The 23,274-nt window shown below is 40.7% G+C and overlaps 1 protein-coding gene and 1 long non-coding RNA gene across 6 annotated transcripts in view; one reads left to right on the plus strand and one right to left on the minus strand.

Moving 5' to 3' along the window:
• LOC111251554 (uncharacterized) overlaps nt 1–23,274 on the plus strand; it is a 115,886-nt gene that overhangs the window by 61,646 nt on the left and 30,966 nt on the right. The window lies entirely within an intron of this gene.
• LOC111251326 (calcitonin gene-related peptide type 1 receptor-like) overlaps nt 6,063–23,274 on the minus strand; it is a 51,069-nt gene continuing 33,857 nt past the window's right edge. For 4 of the 5 annotated variants that reach the window (XM_022807801.2, XM_022807802.2, XM_086989257.1 and 1 more), the window contains 2 exons: nt 13,970–15,688; nt 6,063–10,999 (listed from right to left, as the gene is read on the minus strand). In XM_022807801.2, coding sequence (XP_022663536.1) covers nt 10,808–10,999; nt 13,970–15,418 — 1,641 coding nt within the window. In that variant the 5' untranslated portion in view covers nt 15,419–15,688 and the 3' untranslated portion in view covers nt 6,063–10,807. Of the gene's footprint in view, nt 11,000–13,969; nt 15,689–17,622; nt 19,475–23,274 lie in introns of those variants that run through there. The other variant, XM_086989258.1, reaches the window with a different exon arrangement.

Genomic DNA, 23,274 nt, shown 5'->3' on the forward strand with positions numbered 1-23,274 from the left:
GTTTTCCTCAAATTTAATAGATAAAACAAATATATTGTATAATCTATATATAATTTAGGTGAAAGGTTTCCAAATCTAGCTAGACAACTCGTTACGTCTGCGCAACAATTTGTCCTAAATGCATTTATGATATCCCCTGCAAAGTAGCAATCGTGTGCTGAATAATAACATTTTCAAGGGCAAACTGAGCGTTTCAGTGTCCTGTTGTGGTCAACGAACATGTTTAATGCGGGGTTGTAGAAAGGCTGGTATCACTAGCCAATTTTGGGTAGTGACACATTCGAATCTGGATATCGCAACAAAATCATTTTTGCGATGACCTTTTTTGACAAAGAACGAATTCCACAATGAAGAGTTAGTTAGTTAGTTAGTTATCGTGTGTCCTATTGGCCTACAAGTCATCGATAATGAGATTAGGTAGGATAATGCAATTTATACATAATCAACTGCTTAGGAGCCCTGTAAAAATTATTATTATTATTATTACGTAAAAGTAAACAATAACGAAAGATACGTATAATTTACGGAAATTAAAATCATGTATCTGGCTTCTTTTAATACTAGCTATGATTCGTGAGACGATGGATAGATTAATGAAAGTGGAAAAATTTAAGTAGGTACGAACAGCACGGCTTCCAACACAATAGACATCGCAGAAATCTGCTCTACAGCGCCGTATACTACCTGCATCTATGTACGGAACTCGATTCAGGCCTAACGTTGACATTCGGTCTCGTTGTTCGCCTCATATGTGCCACCACTTTACGGCCGATGTCCTGCTTTCTGTTGTATATTAAGCGCTTTCTTTATAACACATGATTAGGACAAGCTCCGTCGGCGATTAGCTTTCTAAGTATTCTTACTTGACTTCCTACCGCTATGAGTCGGTAAGACGAGATCTGTGGAAATTTGTCCTGTAATTATTTCCTGCAAAGCTCCTATACTATGGCCTAAAACAAGGGCTACAAATTACGGCGTGGCCGCAATAATGAAACGAAATGCTGGTGATAATGCTTAAGATTCTGCGAAAAGTGAGACACTTCAAGGCGTGATCTAACGAAATGGTCGCTGACGGCGAAAACGATAATACGAAGAAGGGATGATAAGATGCAACGTGAGATGAGTTGAGGGCATCCTGGAGCAAAATTGCAAGCTAGATTATGCGTTAGATACCGGAATAGGTACATTTCCTCATACCGCTCGCTGTACCTCCGTCCAATTGCAAATCGAAACGTACTTCGCGTAAGGTAAATAAAAGTATTTTCAATTTAAAAATATTTTAAAGTCTTATTAGGCAGATCAGTCGAATCGAAATGCGCGTGACGCAAACTCGCGCCTTTAGGGGAAAGCGATTTATGATCCAGTAAGCATCATCCAAAGCGTACCCGACGAAGCGACAGCATCAGACAAATAAACATTTAGAGCTTCGGATATGCCTATATATTGGCGCCGCGTATAAATCGAAACAGAGATATACGTTCTTGTCATCACTCGTGTTCACATCTACTTCACATTACTCAGAATTCTTAAATAAATATCATATTTGTCTCTATGTTCTTGCACGCGTCGTGTAGTGTCTGTCATTGGCGGGGTTCGAACCTGAGACAGCGGGCTTCCCTAATCGGACACTCAGTGGCCGAAACTATACGACTAAAGTGAGTATATCATGTCCAACAAAAACGGAAAACTACCTAAAAGATAGGGAGTAAATACCTTCAGTGTTGCCTTCGTTTTAAAGCTTCTGCGCGGATTCTGCAAGGCGCAAACTTCACAAAGGCAATTTGTGTCCTTTCTTACTTTTTTGCAAATACACCGCCACCTAGGCGAATGGTATATTAAACAAAAGTGATTCGAACTTATTTTTCGACTTGACAGGATATAGTTTCAAACGGTTACCAGTTTACACTAGGACATTGATGGCAACAGAAGTGCTACATCAGAACGCTTTCTGTGCAGATATTTTCCGTGCTACCAAAAAGCAATAAATAGGTGAAGTTTGCTCTACATTACTATGGACACCTTAATAAACTCCTTTTTCAACCTTATTGAGTCGAAATACTTAGAGCCGCTGGCGATTCCCCAGAAGCAACTGTTCCATGTTGATCCTTTCGGTACCACATGGTTTTGTTTGGCAGGCCCGGCGTAGTCTGTATGATGTAATGATGGGTTACTGTCCGGCCGAAGGTTGGGGCGGTGATGCCGGTGTTGATGGACATCGAGTCAACGGCAAAGCCCCTTATGATCATTGAGGCTCACGGACACGCTGTTCCGGACTGAAACGATCTAATTGAGAACATATTTGTAACACCCGGTTCGTCCGCACGTTTCACACAGAGTTTAGTTCAGTGTTTAATACGGTCTTGTCTTGTCTGATCATGAAGAAAAATAAACATTTTATATAATTCTTTTAAAATGCTAATTGTTTCAAGATGTGTATGCTACAATAAAGTTCGGAGGCTACATTGAACACGATAGCCTGAAGCTTCTGAGAATGTGCAACTTAAATGTGTTCTGCGTGTAAAATAAAAGTGTATATATCAAGAGAAAAATATGCTATAACTTCTACTCGTATAATAATTATATATAATACTCGTAATTATAGCACAATAAACTAATCGCATTGTAGATCTGGCCATTTTTCTAAGTGTCTAAACTACGAACTGCTTATACAGATATCCCCGGTATAGTCGTTTTTTATTACATTAACATTATCGTAATATGCGTAGTTAAAATGTTTATGTTGCTTCTTTACATTATCATGGCCTTTCACTTTTTGTTAGTACAAGTATATGCGTTCGGTACTGTTGTGAGGCATTGCTTTAAGTGGCCATTAAAAACATGCAGCTCTATAACGAGACTTGCCAAACTATGAAGGGGGAAACGGGACGCCACCTTAAGTCCCCGTCATTTAACCTGCGTCAGATACTATTCGTCTAAACGCAGGTTAACGTTTCGATGCGTTTGAACTCGGAAGCTAACGTTAACAGCAAACGGGTTTTGCAAAAATTGGTCTACCCTAACGAAATTAGATGCTGATAAATTTTCTCCTTTTCTAAGTTTATTTGCATAACGTCTAGTTGATATACTGACTGCAAATAAAGCTCTAATGTCGACTTTGATTTTAAGTAGCAATCTGCTTGTAGGTATTATAGATAGACCTCCGTTTTGTAAGGACGTATAGAGAATAACTCTGAATATTTTGAAACGTAAAGTTGTGATTTGAGACGTCCTATTTCTATTCGAGTCTCTTCAGGAAACAGTCGCGTTTTCAGCCGCACGTGCTTAGTTTTGGGGGGTCTGTGCTATCCGAAACGCGGTGTCCTGCTGACTTCTAGGTCAGTTTACATGACTTTCTCGTTGAGGTTAGGCATGTTATCATATGCGCCTTTTAACTGTTACATGTCTGACGGTGATGAGGTCAGTGACGGTTTATATCCCCACGGTTATTGCCGGGGTCCGCCCAAGGCAGCGAAATCTATAGAACTATATGCAGTTATTTAGGGCGTATTACAAAAAATAGAAGTGACCTTTACAGATGACCAAGCTGTTGGTCACTCGTAATAGTGGAAATTAGAAAAGATGTAAGAATTGCCAAAGCGTATAACGCTCAGTACGGGTTGTGGACCGGGAGAGAAATACCTGAGCTGGACAGCTCTTGTCATAGAAGCGTACAGGAAATAATACCGAATGTACTATTGCAACGTATATATATATACCAAATGAATGTATCTGATAATTATAGACGCTAATGTAGATAATCATTACCGATTCCCGTTACTGACTTCCGTCTAGTTGACTAGTCCGAGTTTCAAGCTACATATATATAGTATATATGTGAAATAGGCCATAGGTTGGCCTGCCTAATCAGGACGATGTCCACCATTTAATTTCCTCTTCCATTAGGAACGTTCCTACAGTCCAAACAGACAAATGGGTCACCATTAGCTAAAATCAATGATTCGATCTGAGAACTGACGGTTTATTGCTTTGGCCTGAATGGCGACATGGCCGTTGAGCTATAAATTGGTGGACCACCGTGGATACGATTAAGGATCTCCACTCGAAGATAGTATAATCGAAGCAGTAGATATAAAATATTGTTGAGCCTTCCTATTGATCCTGTAACCTTACTATTGTCTATTTGTCTACTATTCACTTTAAATTTTAGCACCTTGCAGAAAATCTCCGTGAAAATTTTGCGATATCAGAGTAAGGTAGAACAAATACCTTAACCTATCGTTTTCTGTTTAAAAAAAAAATATAATTCAATGGATGATCTCTTATTATTATAGTAAACGTTTATTTGAATGATATTTCTCATAAGACATACGTACAAATGTGGCATTAGTTCAGGTACCGACAATTGAATTGGTAGTACTGACGGAAAATAAAGAAATAGCTTTGCAGTTTATTTACAAGTCGCAAAAAAGCCAATCCTACAATAGGTTATATAATAATAATAATAACAATAATAATAGGTTTTAAAGTCTCTAGGCATGGCGCCCTCGTGTTGGATGCAGGCCGTGGGCTCGAATATGGAGTTATCCTTGACGTGCATAATGACTGATTTGAACACGGTGTATGACGAAACTAGCTTCGAAGTGATTTTTAGCAAGCGAAATGGGCCTTTTTTTTTTATTAGCCAAACAAGGTCGTATCTGATATCCATAAATGAATCTATGGCCTTTTCTACAGAAAAAGAACATGAGGTGTATCTTGCACTGAGTTCGATCTCAGTCGGGTGATATTGACTACAACAGTACCATTCAGTATTTCCCGCTCTGTCTTGCCACAGTACGGAAATAGCGTAGGGGCTAACGGTTACGGAGAAGGCAAATCCAATCAAAAAGCAATCACACAAAGTGAAAAGTTTTTTAACTCATGCGGCACTTATTCATACTTAGTGCAATAACTATGAATTAGTTAAATCACTTCGTATAAATAAAGTGCATAAATCAGCCGTTAAGTTACTTTTTCCTAATTTTCAACCCATCTTAACCTCCTTATTCTAAGTAGACGATTACTTAGACTAGCTCGGTTGCTTCTGGCCTTTATAGAAGATGTTTCATCTGGTAGCTGCTGTATTTCGTCGTTTTCTCAGTCAAGACAACTTAAGTTCGGCGGATTCACTTAGGAATCGGTGCCTAGGCATCTCAACATTACAAAGCAGACAAAATCATCCCCATACTTGGTTCTCTGCGACAATGGCTATGCATATCCGGTTGAGTTTGTATGATTAAACGAGATATTTAGCATTAATGGATATCATGCGTGTAAAATTGTTCCCTTAAGCTTCTGTCTCTTCGCGGGTACAGGCTATGGTCGGCCTACGGCATGCCGTTAACTTCGTGTATTGCAATTTACAGACGAACATGCAAATCGAAGATTTATAGAAGTCCTAAGTTCCAAGAGTGTGGTTAGACTTTCTTTTGTCTAATAAGTCACGTACTCGGCTAAAGATCGCCAAAGTGGGGTCGACCAACTTCGACCCATTTAAGTTCAACCAACAAAGCTATCGATTGTGGGCAAAACAGGGACAAACGGGCCTGCGGATGCGTCTTGAATAGCGTGAGGTACAAACTTCAACCGAAAAATGAAAGTTAAGTGTATAGCTTATTGTTTGAGCCTGAATATTAGGCCTGAATTCATCAGACGTCCGAGCGTAAAGGACCTGTCAGACTGCAGTCACGATCGTGGCGTACAGGAGACGTTTTTGGGCCACGATCGGCTTCCGCGAGCTAGTCGTGAAATTTGCTCAGCCTACACCCAGTGCTTACCAAGATGGTCTTTAAGCATGAAAAGATTGGGTCGATTAAAGTTGAAGGCGGATTGATGGCTCGTGATGTTTACTCCTTTGTCGCCAACGATCACTAACTACCTTTCAATTTCCCGTACAGTTATAGTAAAAATGTATACTTAGAAAAGTTACTTTGGTGCTTTACCCAACCTTAACAACGTGCAGTGAGGGCATACTTTTACCCGAGTACCTTCATCTTTCCAAAAACGATTCTATACTGAGTGAAATGAATACACCATTCTAATTAGAAAAAAAACCGCTGATGGTCGGCCACGATGCGTCGTTCTCGCTCACTTTATTGGCTCAAGTGTATTGTTCTTATCGTTGGTATGCGTTTTTGTTTTTGTATCAAACTATAGTGTAATCTGTTCAATATAGAACCCTTTATCTACTATCATATATGCAACAGCAATAGCGTAGGAAGCGAATCCAGTCGCCTTATTCACTCTTCATCATTCGCAATATTGTATAATATATCTCATTCTTACACACGTAATAGTAACTTGTGGCAGTTTATCTATTTTTTTTTACTCTTTCATTATTCTGTCAGTTTTATTTCATTTACAAGCGGCATTGGCTTATTCTACGTTCCGATCCTTTTTCCGATGTTTTTCTTTTTCTGCTTTGCCCCACAATAATTTTTAACCGTTCATCGCACCAACAGGCGTGCGACAGCTAACGTCGAAAACAAGTTTATGTATATATATGTCCTAACACATGCTAACCACTGCGAAACAATCCATTTATCCGTTGTTCTGGCTATGAGTCTTTCGGTTAGAGAACACATCGTACCTGTGTTTGTACATGCTTTTGGGCCGAAATAGCGATGACGAAAAATATCTGGCGACTACCTGTATCCACTACCGCAGGGGCAAAACTTCAGTTGAATATGCAGAGAATCATAGCACAGGCTATATTATTGTTATACCTATTATCGGTAACAAAAGCAAATACTTAATATTCCTTCATTATAATAATGTCGATATTATTCAGATAATTTATAGTTGAATGTTACGTACAGACTCTGACCAAGTTTATTACCCTCCATTTATATTATAAATCCATAAAAGACAAATCAAATTACCTTTACGATTTTGAAGCAGCAAAAAAACAAAAATTTATCAACTTAAGGATATCATAAACGCTGGACCCCGATGGCCCAGCTAAGCAGATCTGACCAACTTGACAAAGGAGCCGATATCTGTCATCAGATCATCGGATCATACAGAGAAGTTACACTTATTTTGGCTGTATCGTTTTATAGGAGAAAACTACAATAAGAAGAATATAATTTTGTCTTTAAAAAAGCAAATAAATTCTACGTAAAAACATATTTGACCGGCGGCGTTGGTTACATCAAAATAATAATCGGTCAGGACCATTCTATGGAGGTGGACGATTGTAGCTATTTTGCCCTTTTGATGGGTTTATCTTTTAGTTGACTGCCGTAATTGCATGTTTGCTAATAATTTTTTCGTGAACATTTCACGTCGTGCGCTGCCGCTAAACGTTGCTCGAATTAGTTGGCTCCCAGTACGTAATCATTTAACAAGTCCCTAAGATTATTAAACAAATACTGTTCCGTCGTACGTATCTGCCTAGCCTGTGGCCAACTACTAGCGTACATTTTTATAGGCACACTTTTATATATAAGCAAGCGAATGATTAAATCGGCAGCCACACGTGTTAATGGCAATCAAGGCTCACACCCATATTATAAGCAAGAAGTAATTACCACCACACATTGGAAAATTCAGTCCCATAGTGAGAACGAAAACCTAGACGAACAAGCGGATCTCTTTTAATGAAATAACAGGATTACTTCAATATCAGTAATGTTGGCTATCTCGCAAAGTTTGAAAAGAAGATGTTTATGCTGTGCTTTCGTCATTTATTTATCGTGTGGATCAGAACGAATGGAGGGAAGTCAGGAAAAAAACCCAGATCCAAAAAATGCAATGCCCGATCGAAATAGATACGACCAAATTAGTTGATCAATCGAATATCTTTGTTCCGATTGAGTATCGCAAGAGCAGCAATCGTAATACATTTGTGATTGTGATAAACGTCCTACGTTGTAAAGGCGCCCAGTGCCTGTTCATCCGGTTATGAGTCAAATGACTACCCATATATGAACGTGTCCAGAAACTGAATAGCTGCCAGGACGAATCACTGTGACGTATCGAAGTTGGAAGGATAGACCGAATGTAGGGTGAGCTCTGGATATATAGGTCTCTGCTCATGAGGCCAAATACACCGTGCCGAAATATCCTTTTTCGACTTTCGTGTACTGGTAACACGTGCTAGTATATTAATTAACAGTATCGTTTGTTACAGAAGACACGCTCGGCTCAGTCGCTATACGCTCTAGATACCGGAGATCTTCGAGATCTGTTTGTTGGGTGGTCGGTCGCGAAAACGCGTTATCCTGGCTGTATTCGATCGTCACGTATTGTTTAATCTAGTTCACGCCTCCCTTGAACCCGCGGTGTCACGCATACTCGGTCTGACCGCAGACGAGGAATTTAATGGTACTTGCTAGCACCACTTCTGCTTCAATAGCTACTGATATACCTGAGGTATATCAAGTATAGTAAAGGTATATCAGGAGGTATAATGAGGTAATCGACCTTCTCGCGCACAGACGCGTACCGTCAATAATCTGTGATAAGCGATTCATTATAAAAGCTATTATTACATTATACGGTTGAGTGCTTACTGCCGTATCAGAGCAAGTATGATTAGACGTGTGACAGAACCATCATTACCAACCTGCTCAAGATGACCTGATAATGATGACTGGACGACGATTTTTCACAGATCCATGCCATGCAGACATTTTTGACGCATGGTGCTTATCGGAGGTCTCGAGTGCGATTTGGCCGTATGATTGAAAGCGAGCGCTTAAAAGACAGAGGTGTTCATTGCTTAGGCAGGAACAAGTCAACGAATAGCAGTACATCAGCGATATCGGCTAAGAGTTGCGTTTGTTTTTAGATTCGCTGCATAGATGTGACAACAAACCGACGCACGTACGTGTATGGACGTACGTACGTGCTTCGGTTTGTTGCAGAATGAACATTTACAGTAGCGCATGTTCTTCTTTCTGATTTACTGATTCGTTAATAAGTCTGATTACAAATAAGGCTGGTGTTGCTCGGCGACGCAATCTTTAGCAATGGAGCGTGTCACTTTTATACAGTTTGTTACAAATATAGGTGTGGTCGATGCTAATACAAAGAACCAGGTCGCAATTATTGGCTTCCTAGTCGAATGGGAAGAACGTTAAGGGAAACATTAGAAGGGTACTTGATAAATATACTTTTACAAAAACAGCGGACTTTCGATCGAATTTTCGTTTGTTGCCTTTTATCTGAACTGATGAAAATCGTTGATGTGATCAAGCAAGTCTCATATTTGATAGGTTCACGCATGATATTAGCAGAAATTCTAGTTCTGCCCCTATTTTGACTGAGCGGTCTATTTTTAGAATGAGGAATACCTCGGTAGCGCTCGTTGAACTGATCATGCACGAAATCAGCACGGTCTGTTTTGAGAAAAGCGCTTGCCTTCCTTCTGAGGAAAGCGCCAGTTTTTTTTTTGTCAGCATCTGATGTTACGTTGGCCACGTTGGGCTGTCCTCAGAAGTTATTTACGCCTCGACAGTGATAAATTGTTATCGACCGAAGAATGTAATAGGCCTATTATGAGCGCAAATATCATACATGCAATGTTAGTATTTTTGTTGCGTTTTAGGCTGTCAAGTAGGTATCGACTGATTACTTTGTAAACGTTTGACGATGACTCATGGCGTAAAGCTCAAAACAATTATTATTATTAGTGAGTGCTGTGAACAGTGGTAAACAAGGCAAGGATGTACTCTGACGAAATGGAGAAGAAACTTAACAACAAACGCCTTGATGCTGTCTTTAGATGAATGGAAGTTCGTTATGTGAGTGATCGCCAATCGTGGTCGTATTTAAATAGTCCCCAATGAGAAATGGTTGAAGGACACGTTCCTGGTAATCGTTCTGTATGAGGTACAATATAAGTACTCACTTCTACACATAAACGCTATGCCGCAAGCGAATCGAATAATGTATACTTTTAATATTCGTTATTTCTGTACAGAGGTACAATAAAGAGTTTAATAATAAGCGTCTTATATAAATGTTAAATAGATACATTACAGACATATATGTGCCGCTACAACTAGGTAGTTCGGACGCTTTAGGAAATTGTTTTCGTCAACTCGTTATACCATGTCCAGTGACTTTGCCCTGCTCACATACAGCACGGATGCGCGCCGTCATCTATATCGCGCAAGAACGATTTCAGAAGAAGGTCAAGTTATATCTTCACCTGCCATCTACGATAAGATCGGTCACGATGCTAGTTTTATCCGCGAACGTTGGTTCTAAGGAAAGTCGGAGGGTAAAGGGGTGTTGTTTATAGGGAAATTAACGACTACACAGCTGGCCGAAACGCCTCTTTTGAATCCGGGGCCAAGAAGCGGCACCCACGCAAGTATAGATCCCGCTGCTCACTCTTCTTTTTAAACGTACCTAACATAAACGAATCATCTTTTCTAATCTACATACATCTCTCAATCTATCTATGTACATTTACAATGTATTTTTCACTCTAGCGCGTACATACAATGAAACAAGGTTTGTTTTTTTCTGAATTATATAATTTATCATATACAGCATGTTGGTGTATTGTAACAAAAGATCATTTTTGGGTTACGCCGAAACTCTTCTATTCCGTTGATGCCATTAGTCGGTGTACGTTATGTCCGTACGCTGATACGAATCCTCGGAATACCAGGAACAAATACTTTTTGTATCAGGATTTCGGTCAGCATCTGTTAATAATGTTGTTTCTACTCGTCAAGTCATTAAATCACTAAACTAATTAAAAACATATCCGTATCGAATCGAGTTCGCTTTCGGCTGACAACATTGCTTCTATTTCTGCCGGACGGTCGTACGAGTGACACCGTGTACATTACAGTATACTACCAACAGTGCTAGCTCGATGCTGGTCATGATGCACGGACGCCTGCACGCAAGCCGGTTGCCCGTTGGTGCTGCACTGCATGTAGCGATGCTTAAAGCACGACGTTAGCTGAATTTTGCGCCGAACCTGGGCTACGACTTCTTGATTGCATAGACAGAACAGAATTGCCACAGCTAGACCCTGAAAAGGTTCATCAAATAACAGACAAAACAGAACGACAACAGGGTATGTCATGTGGCGGGGCAGGCAACGAGATTTAGTCATTAAAGCTTAGATATTATTTGTTATCGATACGTGCAAATAATACTTATGAATTATGTTTCAAGACTAGCAACGCTCTAGGCCAAGCCGAGTGAAACCTAAACGCCAATAAGTTTTACCTGTGCAAATGTAAAAAAAAAAAAATAGTTATTTTTTTTTTATATGACTGTTACTGTGTTAAGTTATATGATTGACTACAGTGCGATATGAACTTAAAACTGGGCCTAAAACATAGTGCAACTTTGAACCCACCTACGTAGTCATAGAAAATTAGCCCATTTCAAGAAGCAGAATTAGTGTTGAAGCGTCAATAGTTAACAGTACACGGGGGGAAGGTGAGATTCATAGCATCGTTCAAAACACCTTGCATCTCAGGTTGATCAGGTCAGCATCGTTGCTGTTACATCTAAATCTTCAGTGTCTTACGAGTGAAACAGTTAACAAAAACGTATATCAGACAAGCAGAAGCCAACGCATTTAGTGTGCTTATCGAAAGACATCTGAGGAGGCAATCTTCACCGCTCAACCAACAAACCGCGTGAACAAAAAAACGGCAAAATGCAAATTCGTTATTTATTAACTTCGATAGATGTGGGTTGCAAAATCAGCTTTCGAGCACACACTGCCCAGCTGAAAAATGGCTTGCTATATATGAGAGAGCTAATATATCTGTGCTGACTTTTCTAAGACCATGACAGCTAATAGGGATTTGAGAGAAATAGGGGAATAGGAACTACGCGGTAGTTTAGCTGGCCGAGACAGATCAACAGATAGCAGAAAAATTTGTGCATGTACGGTAACGAGAAATGCTCGATCGCGTTTTATAGTGAAGGATGACACTCAAGCAAGCTATTAGTATAACTAACAACACAAACTTGGATTTTTACTGGATATCGACCCAGCGATGTGGTTAACTACAGCCCTCGGCAGAATACCCAGCGAGAATTAATATACTGTCATATAACGATATGCGAGTAAAATCCCGATCGTGTTCGTCCTAAGTTTCTCATGTAGAATTTCGCGCCAAAGAATAATAGTAATGTACATGGAATGGATCGGATGGTACGCGTTCTCTATCTATACGACCCTATACATCAGGATTTCTTCATATCGAACTGCTTAAAAATGACAACCTTCATTACATATTTTATAGATCAGCATGACCTTTGGGTCTGTTCATTACAAATAGATACAAGAATCTTTAGTCTAGTAAACTTTTAAATGTAACTTAATGCTTGTACGTCTGTGTTCCCTCTATATAATGTTCTGCATATTCATCAATGGCTAAGGTACAAACGCCCTTAGCCTTTAGTGCCTAGCCCATACGTGTATTGCCAACTGGTCTACTCCAACAAATCTAGTGACAGTGGCCTCTCTTTTGCCAGAATCGTCGTGATCTGTACTTTTGTAGCTCCTAGTCCTAGTACACTAATGTAAACAATAGCATTGTGGTCCGTCTCACTTTCAGCTCTAGTACCTGAAACTCTCATTCTAAATTTATAAATATGTCGTGAGAACTCGCCGCGCAGACAGGTCCTGAGGCGCCAGGAGGCATCGAAGGTCGTTGAACAGCAAATCGTGCTCTGAGCAATGACTCGAATGCGCATGAGATCAGTTTATTGTTTTTGGTTTCGTGAAAGAGACAGCAACAGGGAAAGTCAACCGAGGGCCTATTATTACGTTTCAGCTAAAAAGATTTCTCAACTAGGGTCACGCCCGCGCCGTGCCTGCGACGTAATGGGTCACACCCAGATTTTTTTGATGGCTATTTAACCTCAGGAACCGACAATTCTAGAAGGAATAAGACATTCCGAGTTTTATCGTAAGTAGTATAGTTTTATGTATTGACATTCATCGACGGTCATCGAGACGGAATTTTTTTGATCAAAATGTACCGTATTTCCTTGGGTTCTGCTCGCAAGCAGAAACTATCAGACGGATAGAGTCAGTGCCAAACTGCGTATAGTATGTGTGTCGAAATATTAATTTCCACTCTTGGAAAATCTCGGGAACACGAATATGCAAGAGAAGGTAAATATCGGTTCCAGAGGCGTTCGCTGTAGATTTAAACAAAGAAAAAGAGCATTAGAATAGGACAGAAAACGATATTCGGTTATTTTTCACTCGTAAACTTTCAACCGTGGGACTATTTTTTGCTACATATACCTTTCATACATAAAAAAAATAGCCTTTATTGCAACAAAATAATTAATCGCTACTTGTAGAAGCTTGGAGCCGATAAGTTATAGAGCCAGCCCCAATTTGTCGTGTTATCAACCAACGCCTCAAGAAAGGAAGCTTACGCTCTATGTCTACGTTCTTGGTTTTCAAAGTTGAGGTTCACAATAAAGAGTCGATACATTTGCAAGACAAAATAACTTTCAAATTGGAAGTTTATCAAAGCATCCAACACGGGATCAATTTGGTACGTTGACCACACGCACGATTCTTAGAAGTAGTCTTAAGACATACTGAAAGAGGCGTTTTAACTATTAGAAGAATATGCTAGAATTCATATATGATCACTGCCTTTGACATAAATGAATAAATAGAAGGTTCTGTTATGACATCGATAATATTTATAAATGCACGGATACGCACTTAACGCGGCCACAAAGACTCAATTATTTCATTTTAAGGAAAATCACGATGAACTGATGCATAGTCTCATTTTGAGCTATGCGAGGCTAGCACATAAAAACATATATATATGTTAAAGATCCATGATTGGATGGCGTTCACCAGAAGAGATCACCTAGGTGTATCTCAAGTGTACGATATTTACCGTATAAGAGCATATCAGCGTTTTTCTCACATGTAATACCTTTTAATAGGTGCGCATGATGTGTGTGCGTGTATGTAAAAATCAAACCAATAAGCGCAGCTTACCTGGAAGGAGGTTGTCACCGCCGAATAAATTTCATATGCCTCATAAAAGGCCGAATTAAATCCCGGCCGAAACGGTGTAGAAATATAGTGAAGGCCAAGCAGTGGCAACAAGATGAGCGTGGCCCTAATAGCTCGAATGGGCACTGACGACTCCTGTTGCGATGTGGAAGTTTGCCCAGGTGCTTTCAGCTTCGACCATAGTACCCGGACGATGTTGATAAGAAACAGAAAGTTCACCACGATCGATAGCGTAATAGGAATGGATAGCACAAAGGTATAGACGGTTGAAGCGTCGGTCCAGCACGAGCCTGACGCCATTGGATCCAGTGCACGGGGTACGGCGTAGGCAATAATGATTATCGCTGGCAGAACCCAGCCAATAAGGTAGAGATAGTAGATGAGTCTTTTTTCACTCACGAACGAAAATACCAATACCGTATGCAAATACAAACCCTCATTAAACATCCAGAAGTAGTTCGATAACAAAAAATAGTGTGTAATCACGTGCAGCAACTGGCATGTCAACGAGTTATCAACAAGAAATGTTTCTTTCGATGCCTCGATATACCATGCCAGCCAGCAGAGATTGTTAATGATAAACGACGCAAACAGATTTTTATGGATCGTAATTCGGACGCAGTGTAACACCGATCGAAAATAGAAAAATATCGCTAATGAAAAACTGAGCGCGATCAGTGATACTATATAGCCGCTAAAGTAGATGTTAACACCGATCTCGCTTAGGCGGAGCTTGTGGGTGCTCACACAGCCCGAGTAATCAGCCCAGCGATGGCGGCGCGTATTGAGATTATACGCCCATGTCCCATTAGTAGTGCAAACCTTCGTTGCTTTTAGCTTCTGAATAAAGCCGGGAATAAATGGCGGACAGTTGATTGAGCCTATGAGTCCAGCATCAGTATCGGCCCAGCATCCCCAGCCGTCGAAATGGCGCTCACAGTATATCCCAGTGTTGGACTCCCGTCGCGGGGCAAGTAGTATTTCCTTGAGGCACACCTTAAAATACTCCTGTTTTACCTCCGCTTCTTCGCCGGCTCTGAACGGTTCCCACGGCACTTTGACAGCAGTGCCAGCTACATCCTGAATCAGTTCATTGTCGTACTCATAGCTGCCACTGGCTGTCTTCTCATGGCATTTCATTTTGTAGTCTTCGATATCGACCCAGTTACCATTTTCGCTGCAAACGTATCTCGCCACGCCTCCCGTTGACAGGCATCGAACAAGCACATCCGTTTTTTTAGCTGCTGGCGGGATACACACAAATCCATTGAAATATGAAGGGCAGCCCGATTGGTTTGAATCATTTGCCTGGTGACACAAGACATATCCCTCGATTCGACGCATCATAAGATTAACATTCTGGTCAGTGGCTGCTAATCCGATAGCGCAGCACCATAACGTGCACAACGAATACAATGGTAGCAGAGTCATCCCTCAGCCTTTTGAGCCAGGGTCAGGCTTTCATCCCGCAAGCAAGACGAGCGTGTCCTGTTTAGTAGGACAAACCGGCTAAAGGACTTTTGCTCCAAAAGAAGTCGATTGGTTTAAGAAGTGGGAATCAGAGGATTACAGGAGTGTTCCTGGCTTGCGGCACTAAATTATGTTTTCGTTATCTGTTGCTTTTTTCACAAATGGATTTCTCATGTGGTTTTCTCTGCTCTAATTAAAGTACGTCCGTTGTCGCTCCGCTTCAATAAATATCTGTAAACGTAAACAATTGTAAATTATACATTAGTTGATTCTACGTTGTAATCGATGAGCGTTTGCCCATTTCCTGTCTTTGACCCGTAGATATAACCACAACGGTTAACCATATTGTTTATCTATATTTTAGGGTAAACTAGATAATACCTTTGAAATATATACAGGGTGTGCCAAAAATCTTCGGACAGTTTAGGTTTCTGTCCAAAAACTTTCGAACCGCCCCACCTATATAATACAAAAATCACAGCTATACTCTACTTCTTTTTATTGGTATTACCCCATTATTGGTATTTATCGACCTCTGTACTCTAATTAGAAGCTAGCACGACTCGTATAAAAAGTAGAGTGAACATTTTTAGGGTTTAAGTATTTATATTTGAAAACAATATTTTCGTAGCCTATTAGTCATACTGCTATTTTATGAAATGGGTACCTAAGTATATTGACTATTTTTGTTAAGCGAAAGGCAATACTAATAGAAGATGCAAGCTCCAGCGTAACTTGGAGGAATGTTTTAAATTTTGCGTTCGCTAGTCCTAAAAGAAACAGCTCGTAGTAGGATCAATCAACCTATCACACCTTCGGTGACCTAACAAATTAACTACAAAGTCCAAGAACTGTACTTGACGATTTCGATGCCCTGTGACCTACTCCCTAGGTACAAGCGGCACCATTCTACAAAAGTTACCGAATGAACGGGGTCGCTAGCAATCTAAACCATTATACAGCTGGTTTAAACTAAATGATTATTAAAATGTTTTACTCTATTTTGAATGAGAATCAATATAGAGTTGTCCAAAATGCTCAGACGAGTTAAAATTGCATCTTCATGGTCGAACTGCCTGGTTCCTTATCTTCACAAGGGCGATGCATGTCGCTCTAAATGAGAGATCGAGCTAGACTTTGTTACGCGTTGAAGGAAGCGCCCATTTGTCGATACAAATAGGTGTGCCTTAATGGAACAGTGGGGATACACAGGTAGAATTACAGAAACATTTACGAAGGCTAAGATGGCCCCCCCCCCCCCCCCCCCGCCCCGCGTGCAAAAGGCATACTGCGTCGCCGTATTTTCCTCGTTCTTCTTTTCTTCCTGGTGCGCTTTCATCAGCCGCTGACCTCAGCTACCGGATATCCGGGCTTTCTTTTGAAACCAGCACGCTGTTCAGTTTTTTTTCTCTAAGGTGGGCAACCCGCTCGCCGGTCGGCAGACCCAAACGACGTCCGCGATTCGCCCAGGGTGACCTATTAGGCAGACCTATCGCTTTACCCTGCTAGCAGTTAATAGGACAACGATATACGTAAAGAGCTAGCACCTCTGCCGTTTCTACTATGCATCCGTTTTATTCACAATCCAAAACTCGCTGAAAAGGGACAACTACAGCACAAGTAATATATGTTCCACACCGATGCATCTATACAGGTGTGTCAGTACACATTTGAGAATCTATGTATGTGCTCAGGAATTCGTCCCCTGGATACACGAGGAGGCGTTGAGGCATATGGAAATCAAAACGTATCTAAGAGCGGGCGTCCGGGCCAATGGGTATCGGGCATTTTTCTAAAAGGGTGTTTCAGTAAGTGAATGAGTGAGGCGTCGCTTACCATATTCCCCAAACACTTCGTCATTGGAAATCATTCATCGACTTAACAGTAGCTCAGATGAGTTGAGGCTCAAGAGTAAAGGCGGAAACAGCTTGCCTGTCAACGGTTACAATAAACTGTTCGATCGTAGCGTGAGTTCTAAACATAGCCCAAACTAGATACGTTTATATGTATGATAACGTATATATAAAACACGCTACATTGTTACTGTCGACGCTACAACTGCTATTGATCCACTAGATGTTTACAGCAAGATGTGACAGCACTTACTGCTTCCGCCGAGCTAATCGGCTGTCTGCCAGAAGAAAGTACGAGACTGTCTTACTTACAGAGCCGTAAACACGTTATTCAACTTTCAGTGTAGATTCTCTTCACTAGTACAAGAACTAGTACAATGGTCCGAGCAATTATTTACGTGTGTAGGTGAAAAGCCGCGTTGTTTTAGCGGAAAGGTTTATCTCGGGCCGATAAACAGATATTTAGATTGCGTACGTCCATGGTTTGTACGATGATAGAAACACAGCATCTGTGCACATAATGACTGAAACGGCCCTTATCGACTTGTATTGTATCAGCTTAATCCGAACTTTGCTATATATAGCACCAGTTGCCGCAGACCTTTAGCGTGAATCATATTGAAAGTCGGCCATCTACTGGATACGGGTCCAGCGGCTGTCGTACATTAAGAGATAACTTATCGCTGGGGCGATCAATAAGAATCCACTTTACGTAATAGTAAGCCATTGTCAAACGTAAATGGCCTGCATCTATTATCAGTTGGCTGGCCGAACTGCGCACCGTAACTAATGATAGTATGATCTGTGGATAGCAACAAAGATATTCAGTAAAGGTTGTTGTAATCTATTGCGCTTTTTTTTTTCCAGTATTCATATGTATACAACAGCAGATGTTAGGAATGAATAGGAAAAATCGACACGATCGAACACATCGGAAGATACATGCTTTTATTTCTCCTATTCAATTACTTGATTTCATTCTGGGAAACATTGACGGAGCAAATTCTTCTTCTTTTTCATTAACAATAATAAACAGTTTATTACAATTTACCTCTTCGTTCCGCGTACGAAGTCAATATAGAATCGGCGCCGTTTTACGTCTTCTGTGTCTCTGAGGTTAACTATTGGCACGTAAACTATCGATAGTTGTGATATCGTCGCAAACATTCAAAGCCGCATGAGTAAACACTGCTATAGATTGTTCTTATCGCTGTTTGTGTCGTAAACATTTTCGGAAACAGTTGTACACGAAAAAAAAAGGTCCCGAACCACAACTGATATGCGATAATCACCTGACTGGCTAATGGATTCATCTTTGCTCTTGTAAAGCCAGCATATAATCTTCTAGTCAACATTACCGCAGGAAGTTCATAAAATGTTTGTGACGAAGTAAGATGAAGCTATATTCCAGATAATATATGCACATCAGGAGAACAAAGTGTTGTGACGTATAGTGGCTTACAGAAAGAGAAGTCAATTTTTACGCATTCCCCGAACAGAGGTAGACAGATAAGCAACAAGCAGGCGGCAACAGAACGGCGTGTAATCCACAATAGTGATCAATCGTTCGTGCTATATAATACCTAGATAATATAATAATAATACGATTATATTGCTAAATACAATTCAAATTTCACGGTTTAAATTGGCCCTTTAATCCATACGACAGGCCGCTAAGGTTAAGAAAAAAGCGTACGTCATTTAACGTGAATTGAATGTTATTCGTAAATTATACCTTGGAGATAATTAGTCTGGCTTATTCCGATATCGATAATCTAACGAGTTTTGTCCTTTTCGTTAACTAGATTTTATCAAGCCGTATATCGGCAGGCACGTGCATGCAACAACATCTAACGCTAGCTAAATAACATAAGTGAATACGTATAAAGGCAACTTAGAAAGTGTGCATATATACACATCTGAGTTGGGTAAAGGTCAAGTTCGACCTTCGTCATGAGCAGCCTCATTTGTTTCTAGATTTCAAAAAATTACCCCTAATCAGCCATATTGAAACCCAGATATAGCACTTGCCTAAGCCGAAAATAAAAAAAGTTTCACTTTTAAAAAACAAATAACATCAATTTGCTTATAGCAATGAATCATTCAGCTTTAGTAAACTTTTCGAGAGGCAACTGTAATTAACAGTGGATTGAAAAATCAACAGCATCGTATCATAATAATGAAATATCATAGCTATTTTGTACACGTTTTTCAATTGGGTCAATTCTTTTTTTAATTAAGGCAAACAGAATTTAAATAGCAAAGTGGAAAAAACGCTAAATTTAGTAAAGTGATGTGTATTATCTTTGTCGGAAGAATAGCCATCAGCTTCTGTATGCGTCCGTCTCGGACCGACATGTCAAGGTCTTGTCCTCGATTCAGAAAGGCCAACGAGAATGTTGAACAAACTGTTTATCGAAATTTATCGCTAGGTCCTCTATAACTAAATAGCGTTGATTAGAACAAAGCCTTTTGTCATACCGCTGGGATGACGGTCTTTAGCTCGGTTCTCTGATCGATTATCTTGCTCAAGCGGCCAATAGAACTCGGTCAAACGCGGTAGCATCAACAGTATCCGGCGTTCTGTATTTATCTATTGCAATGGCGTCCGCAGCAGTTACAGGGATCGCTGGCTTCGAATCAACGAACCATAGAGTCATGCACGGACCATATTCTGCTATGGCCAGTGACTTACGCTTGCCTAAAAAGCTCGTCGAGTTGATCTTAGAGAATTGCTTACCATATCAATAAACCTTATTAAGTACGGTTTTGCTTGTTTTCCACATACTTATTACTGAACGCAATAACGTTTCCTATTTATGCTGATAGACGCGTTGAGCCTGCTCAATCTATAAAATATACGAACGTAATTATTACTGGATGCGCCTGCACGTACCTGTCTGAATAGCGTGCATAACCCTAAGAGCATACTCTTATTTTACGGTGTTGCTTCTTGAAATAAGCGCAAGCGTTCATCGTAGACTGGCCATTACAAGCTAAGCGATTTAAACTACCTTACGAGAGGAAGTTAATCATGAAGAAAAAGACAAGCCATTGGTCTTGTGGCTGTTTAAGTTTCCTATGCGCTATTTTCATCACGATGTGGTGAGCGTGTAACCGCCATCTTCGAGCTGATGGCGGTAATAACGGTCGCGGTCCGTTTGCTGCAGTTTCTACTTCCATTCCGTTGTCGATGCTGCTGATAACGGCTGTGATGTTCATAACGGCGATCGGCTCTTAATAATGATATTCATAGTCATACTGACAAGAGAACGGGATATAGGCACTGCTGATGTAGGCGTCCTTGACCTCAAAATGCCCAGCACACTTCGTACCACTGCATCGCTTCACTGAGTTTTTTTAGATCGGGTTCGGCCGGCTTCAGTTTCGAGCTATCGCACACGGGGCAGATAGCGCTATGAATGTGTAAAGGGACCACCGAAGCAAAAGCTTTCTTCTTATCGATTCTCCCACAGGTACTCTACTCAGGTACACTCATAAGCGAAACGCCTGGCGGTACAGCCTCATTGACTTTGTTGACGTTCACACTTGTACTACTGCAAAACAAGCAGTTTCACGACAGAGAAGGAAAATAGGCGAAACTAGAACTGATCGAGGCTGGGCAACGGCTAGCAAAGGCCTTCCACCCTACCTCTGTTCACTCTTTTTGACTGAGAAACACGGAAGTCGGATGAAACCACGGGATAGGCGGCAATGAAAGAAATAGAAGCTTTTAATCAAAAGCAATACATCTACGTACATAAATGATACGTATATTGATCCAGGATATGACAAATGGTAAATTTACCATCTCTGTGCAATCCCCGCCCAAGTGAGGCTCTACGGTGTTTTAGCGAGTCACGAATCTTTCGCTCTGCTAATAACGCCCGCCATTATTAAATGTTGTTACTTGTTTAAATATTGTATGCTATAGTCGTCATTTATCGACATTTAATGGCATTATAACGCGTCAGCGAACGTTGAGGAAATGTTGCATACGCGCTTTATATCTGCATTAGGTGCAAACGACATTGTAGCGGAAGGTTCGCTGCCGCGATATATTGTAAACGCAATAGATCCAAAGTAAGTCAAGGGGCAGGAATGAGAGAGAGAAAAGCTAAAGACGTATATCTTGATAAGTCAACAGATATCTGAATTTTTATTTTCATATTACTCCGTGCATTCTACTGAAAGAAGCCAATTTTCGTTTTTGTATAGGTACTTTCTGCACGTTTTTGGGCCAGCTGTGATCACTAACAGTTTGTCTTGGGAAGAGAGTATACATTTTTTTCGGCGCGTAAACTAGAGCATTTCAAGGATGAATTCTAGGTACACACCGAGGCCCTCGGGCCGCTTTAGCTACACAGTAGAACCGTGTCGTTCTTTAGAGACCTACATAAAAAATGTTTACAGTTGACGATCAGCGTCGTAGGACCCTAAAATAGATTTCGCCCACCGCGACTCCAATAAACAGACCCAGTTCCGTTTCGGCAACCCAGAGGGCAGCTGATGTCTGGAACGCTGCGTTGCGTAGTACTGGATGATGACATCCTTACATAAATTGCGTACAGAGCATCGGTGCAGTGCCATCTGAATCTATTTTCGTATTAAATCAGCTGCTTCGGTTTTCGATACGGAAGTGTACGTGAAAATATCGCGGTGTTCAGTATAGGCTTACTAAGAATCGACAGGCAAAGATTCTGTTTCGCAGCTTATACTGTCTATTCAACAGTAAATAGGGTACACGCAAGTAAAAGACATGCAATTGTGTTGGCCGGACCCTGTTAGACGAGCGATGCACACTGCTGTTCTAGTTCTTATCACAGTAGAATCCTAATACATCACTTTAGCTACTTGAGGTGTGTGGTCGGGTTATAAATTTACGTGTTGTCATGCTGTTGTGATTGTTTCCGCGCTGATGCCACCATACTTCAATTCATCGCTTTGATGATTATGCAAATCAGGGCCAGCATTTGGCCAGACGCTTCGAACAGGTCCCTGTTGTCCGAGACTGTTGAAAATGAAAAAGTCATCCTTGCCTCACATATTGCATGACTAACTTATGAATCGAGAGCTGGGCAATTCTTAGGTCCAGGAGAATGTGGCTACGTTTGTTATGGCTTCCCCAGCTGGTCAACATTTCATATCTCGTATGCTCGTTCCACTTTCTGGTCCGCTGTCCAGGATTCTAGGAGTCTCTGTCTCTATCTTCTGCGTAAAGCGTACGAGCTTTAGTTTTGTTGAACCAAACAAACGCAAAACCCGCGCAATGCTGCGTATGGATCAATATTTACACCTATGTAGACCGAAGGCTAGTCTATACCAGGATAGGATGCGAAAAGGAAGCCGTTAAAGCTACTTTTCTATAGAATCTTTTGGGTGGCCTTAGTTGTAGGCTGATTTCTAGCCAGACCAGCCTAGCCTGGTCCCCAATACTGTTTCGGCTGCTGACGATTCCGGTGGCGGAGAAGCAGTGCAACGACCGGAAGAACGTACCTAGCAACTCTATGGAAACGGCGCTATGCGAGGTTTCTTTACGAAAGGAGCGTGAATGAACTTAGAAAAAAGTCTCCATTCATATCAGCTGCACCCAAACATTTCGTATTTTTTTTTTAACAGACGCCAAGAAGAAAGAGAAATCGTTGAACGGTTAAGATACTTGAAATTTATATGCATACTTTCGATCTGTTTTCTACTCTTGCTTCTTCTTGGCTTCGTCTAGCGCCATGTCAGAAGCGTTCTTCACCTCCTCAAGTTTAACGATGCATTTCTCATGCTATAATAGCGCTTTTCGAGGTCCCTTTTACGGCGACCAACGACAAGGACAAACAGCTAAGTGCATTTCCATTTCATTTAGTACGCAAACGGAAGAATAGATTAACTTTAATTATGTAATTGTTAGAATTCAGTAATTATTGATTACTCTTTTCGATTGTCCCTTAGTAATCGGAGTGTAGATTTACT

Source organism: Varroa destructor, unplaced genomic scaffold, assembly GCF_002443255.2.
Source record: "Varroa destructor unplaced genomic scaffold, Vdes_3.0 BEIS01000005.1, whole genome shotgun sequence".
NCBI classification, from domain to species: domain Eukaryota; kingdom Metazoa; phylum Arthropoda; class Arachnida; order Mesostigmata; family Varroidae; genus Varroa; species Varroa destructor.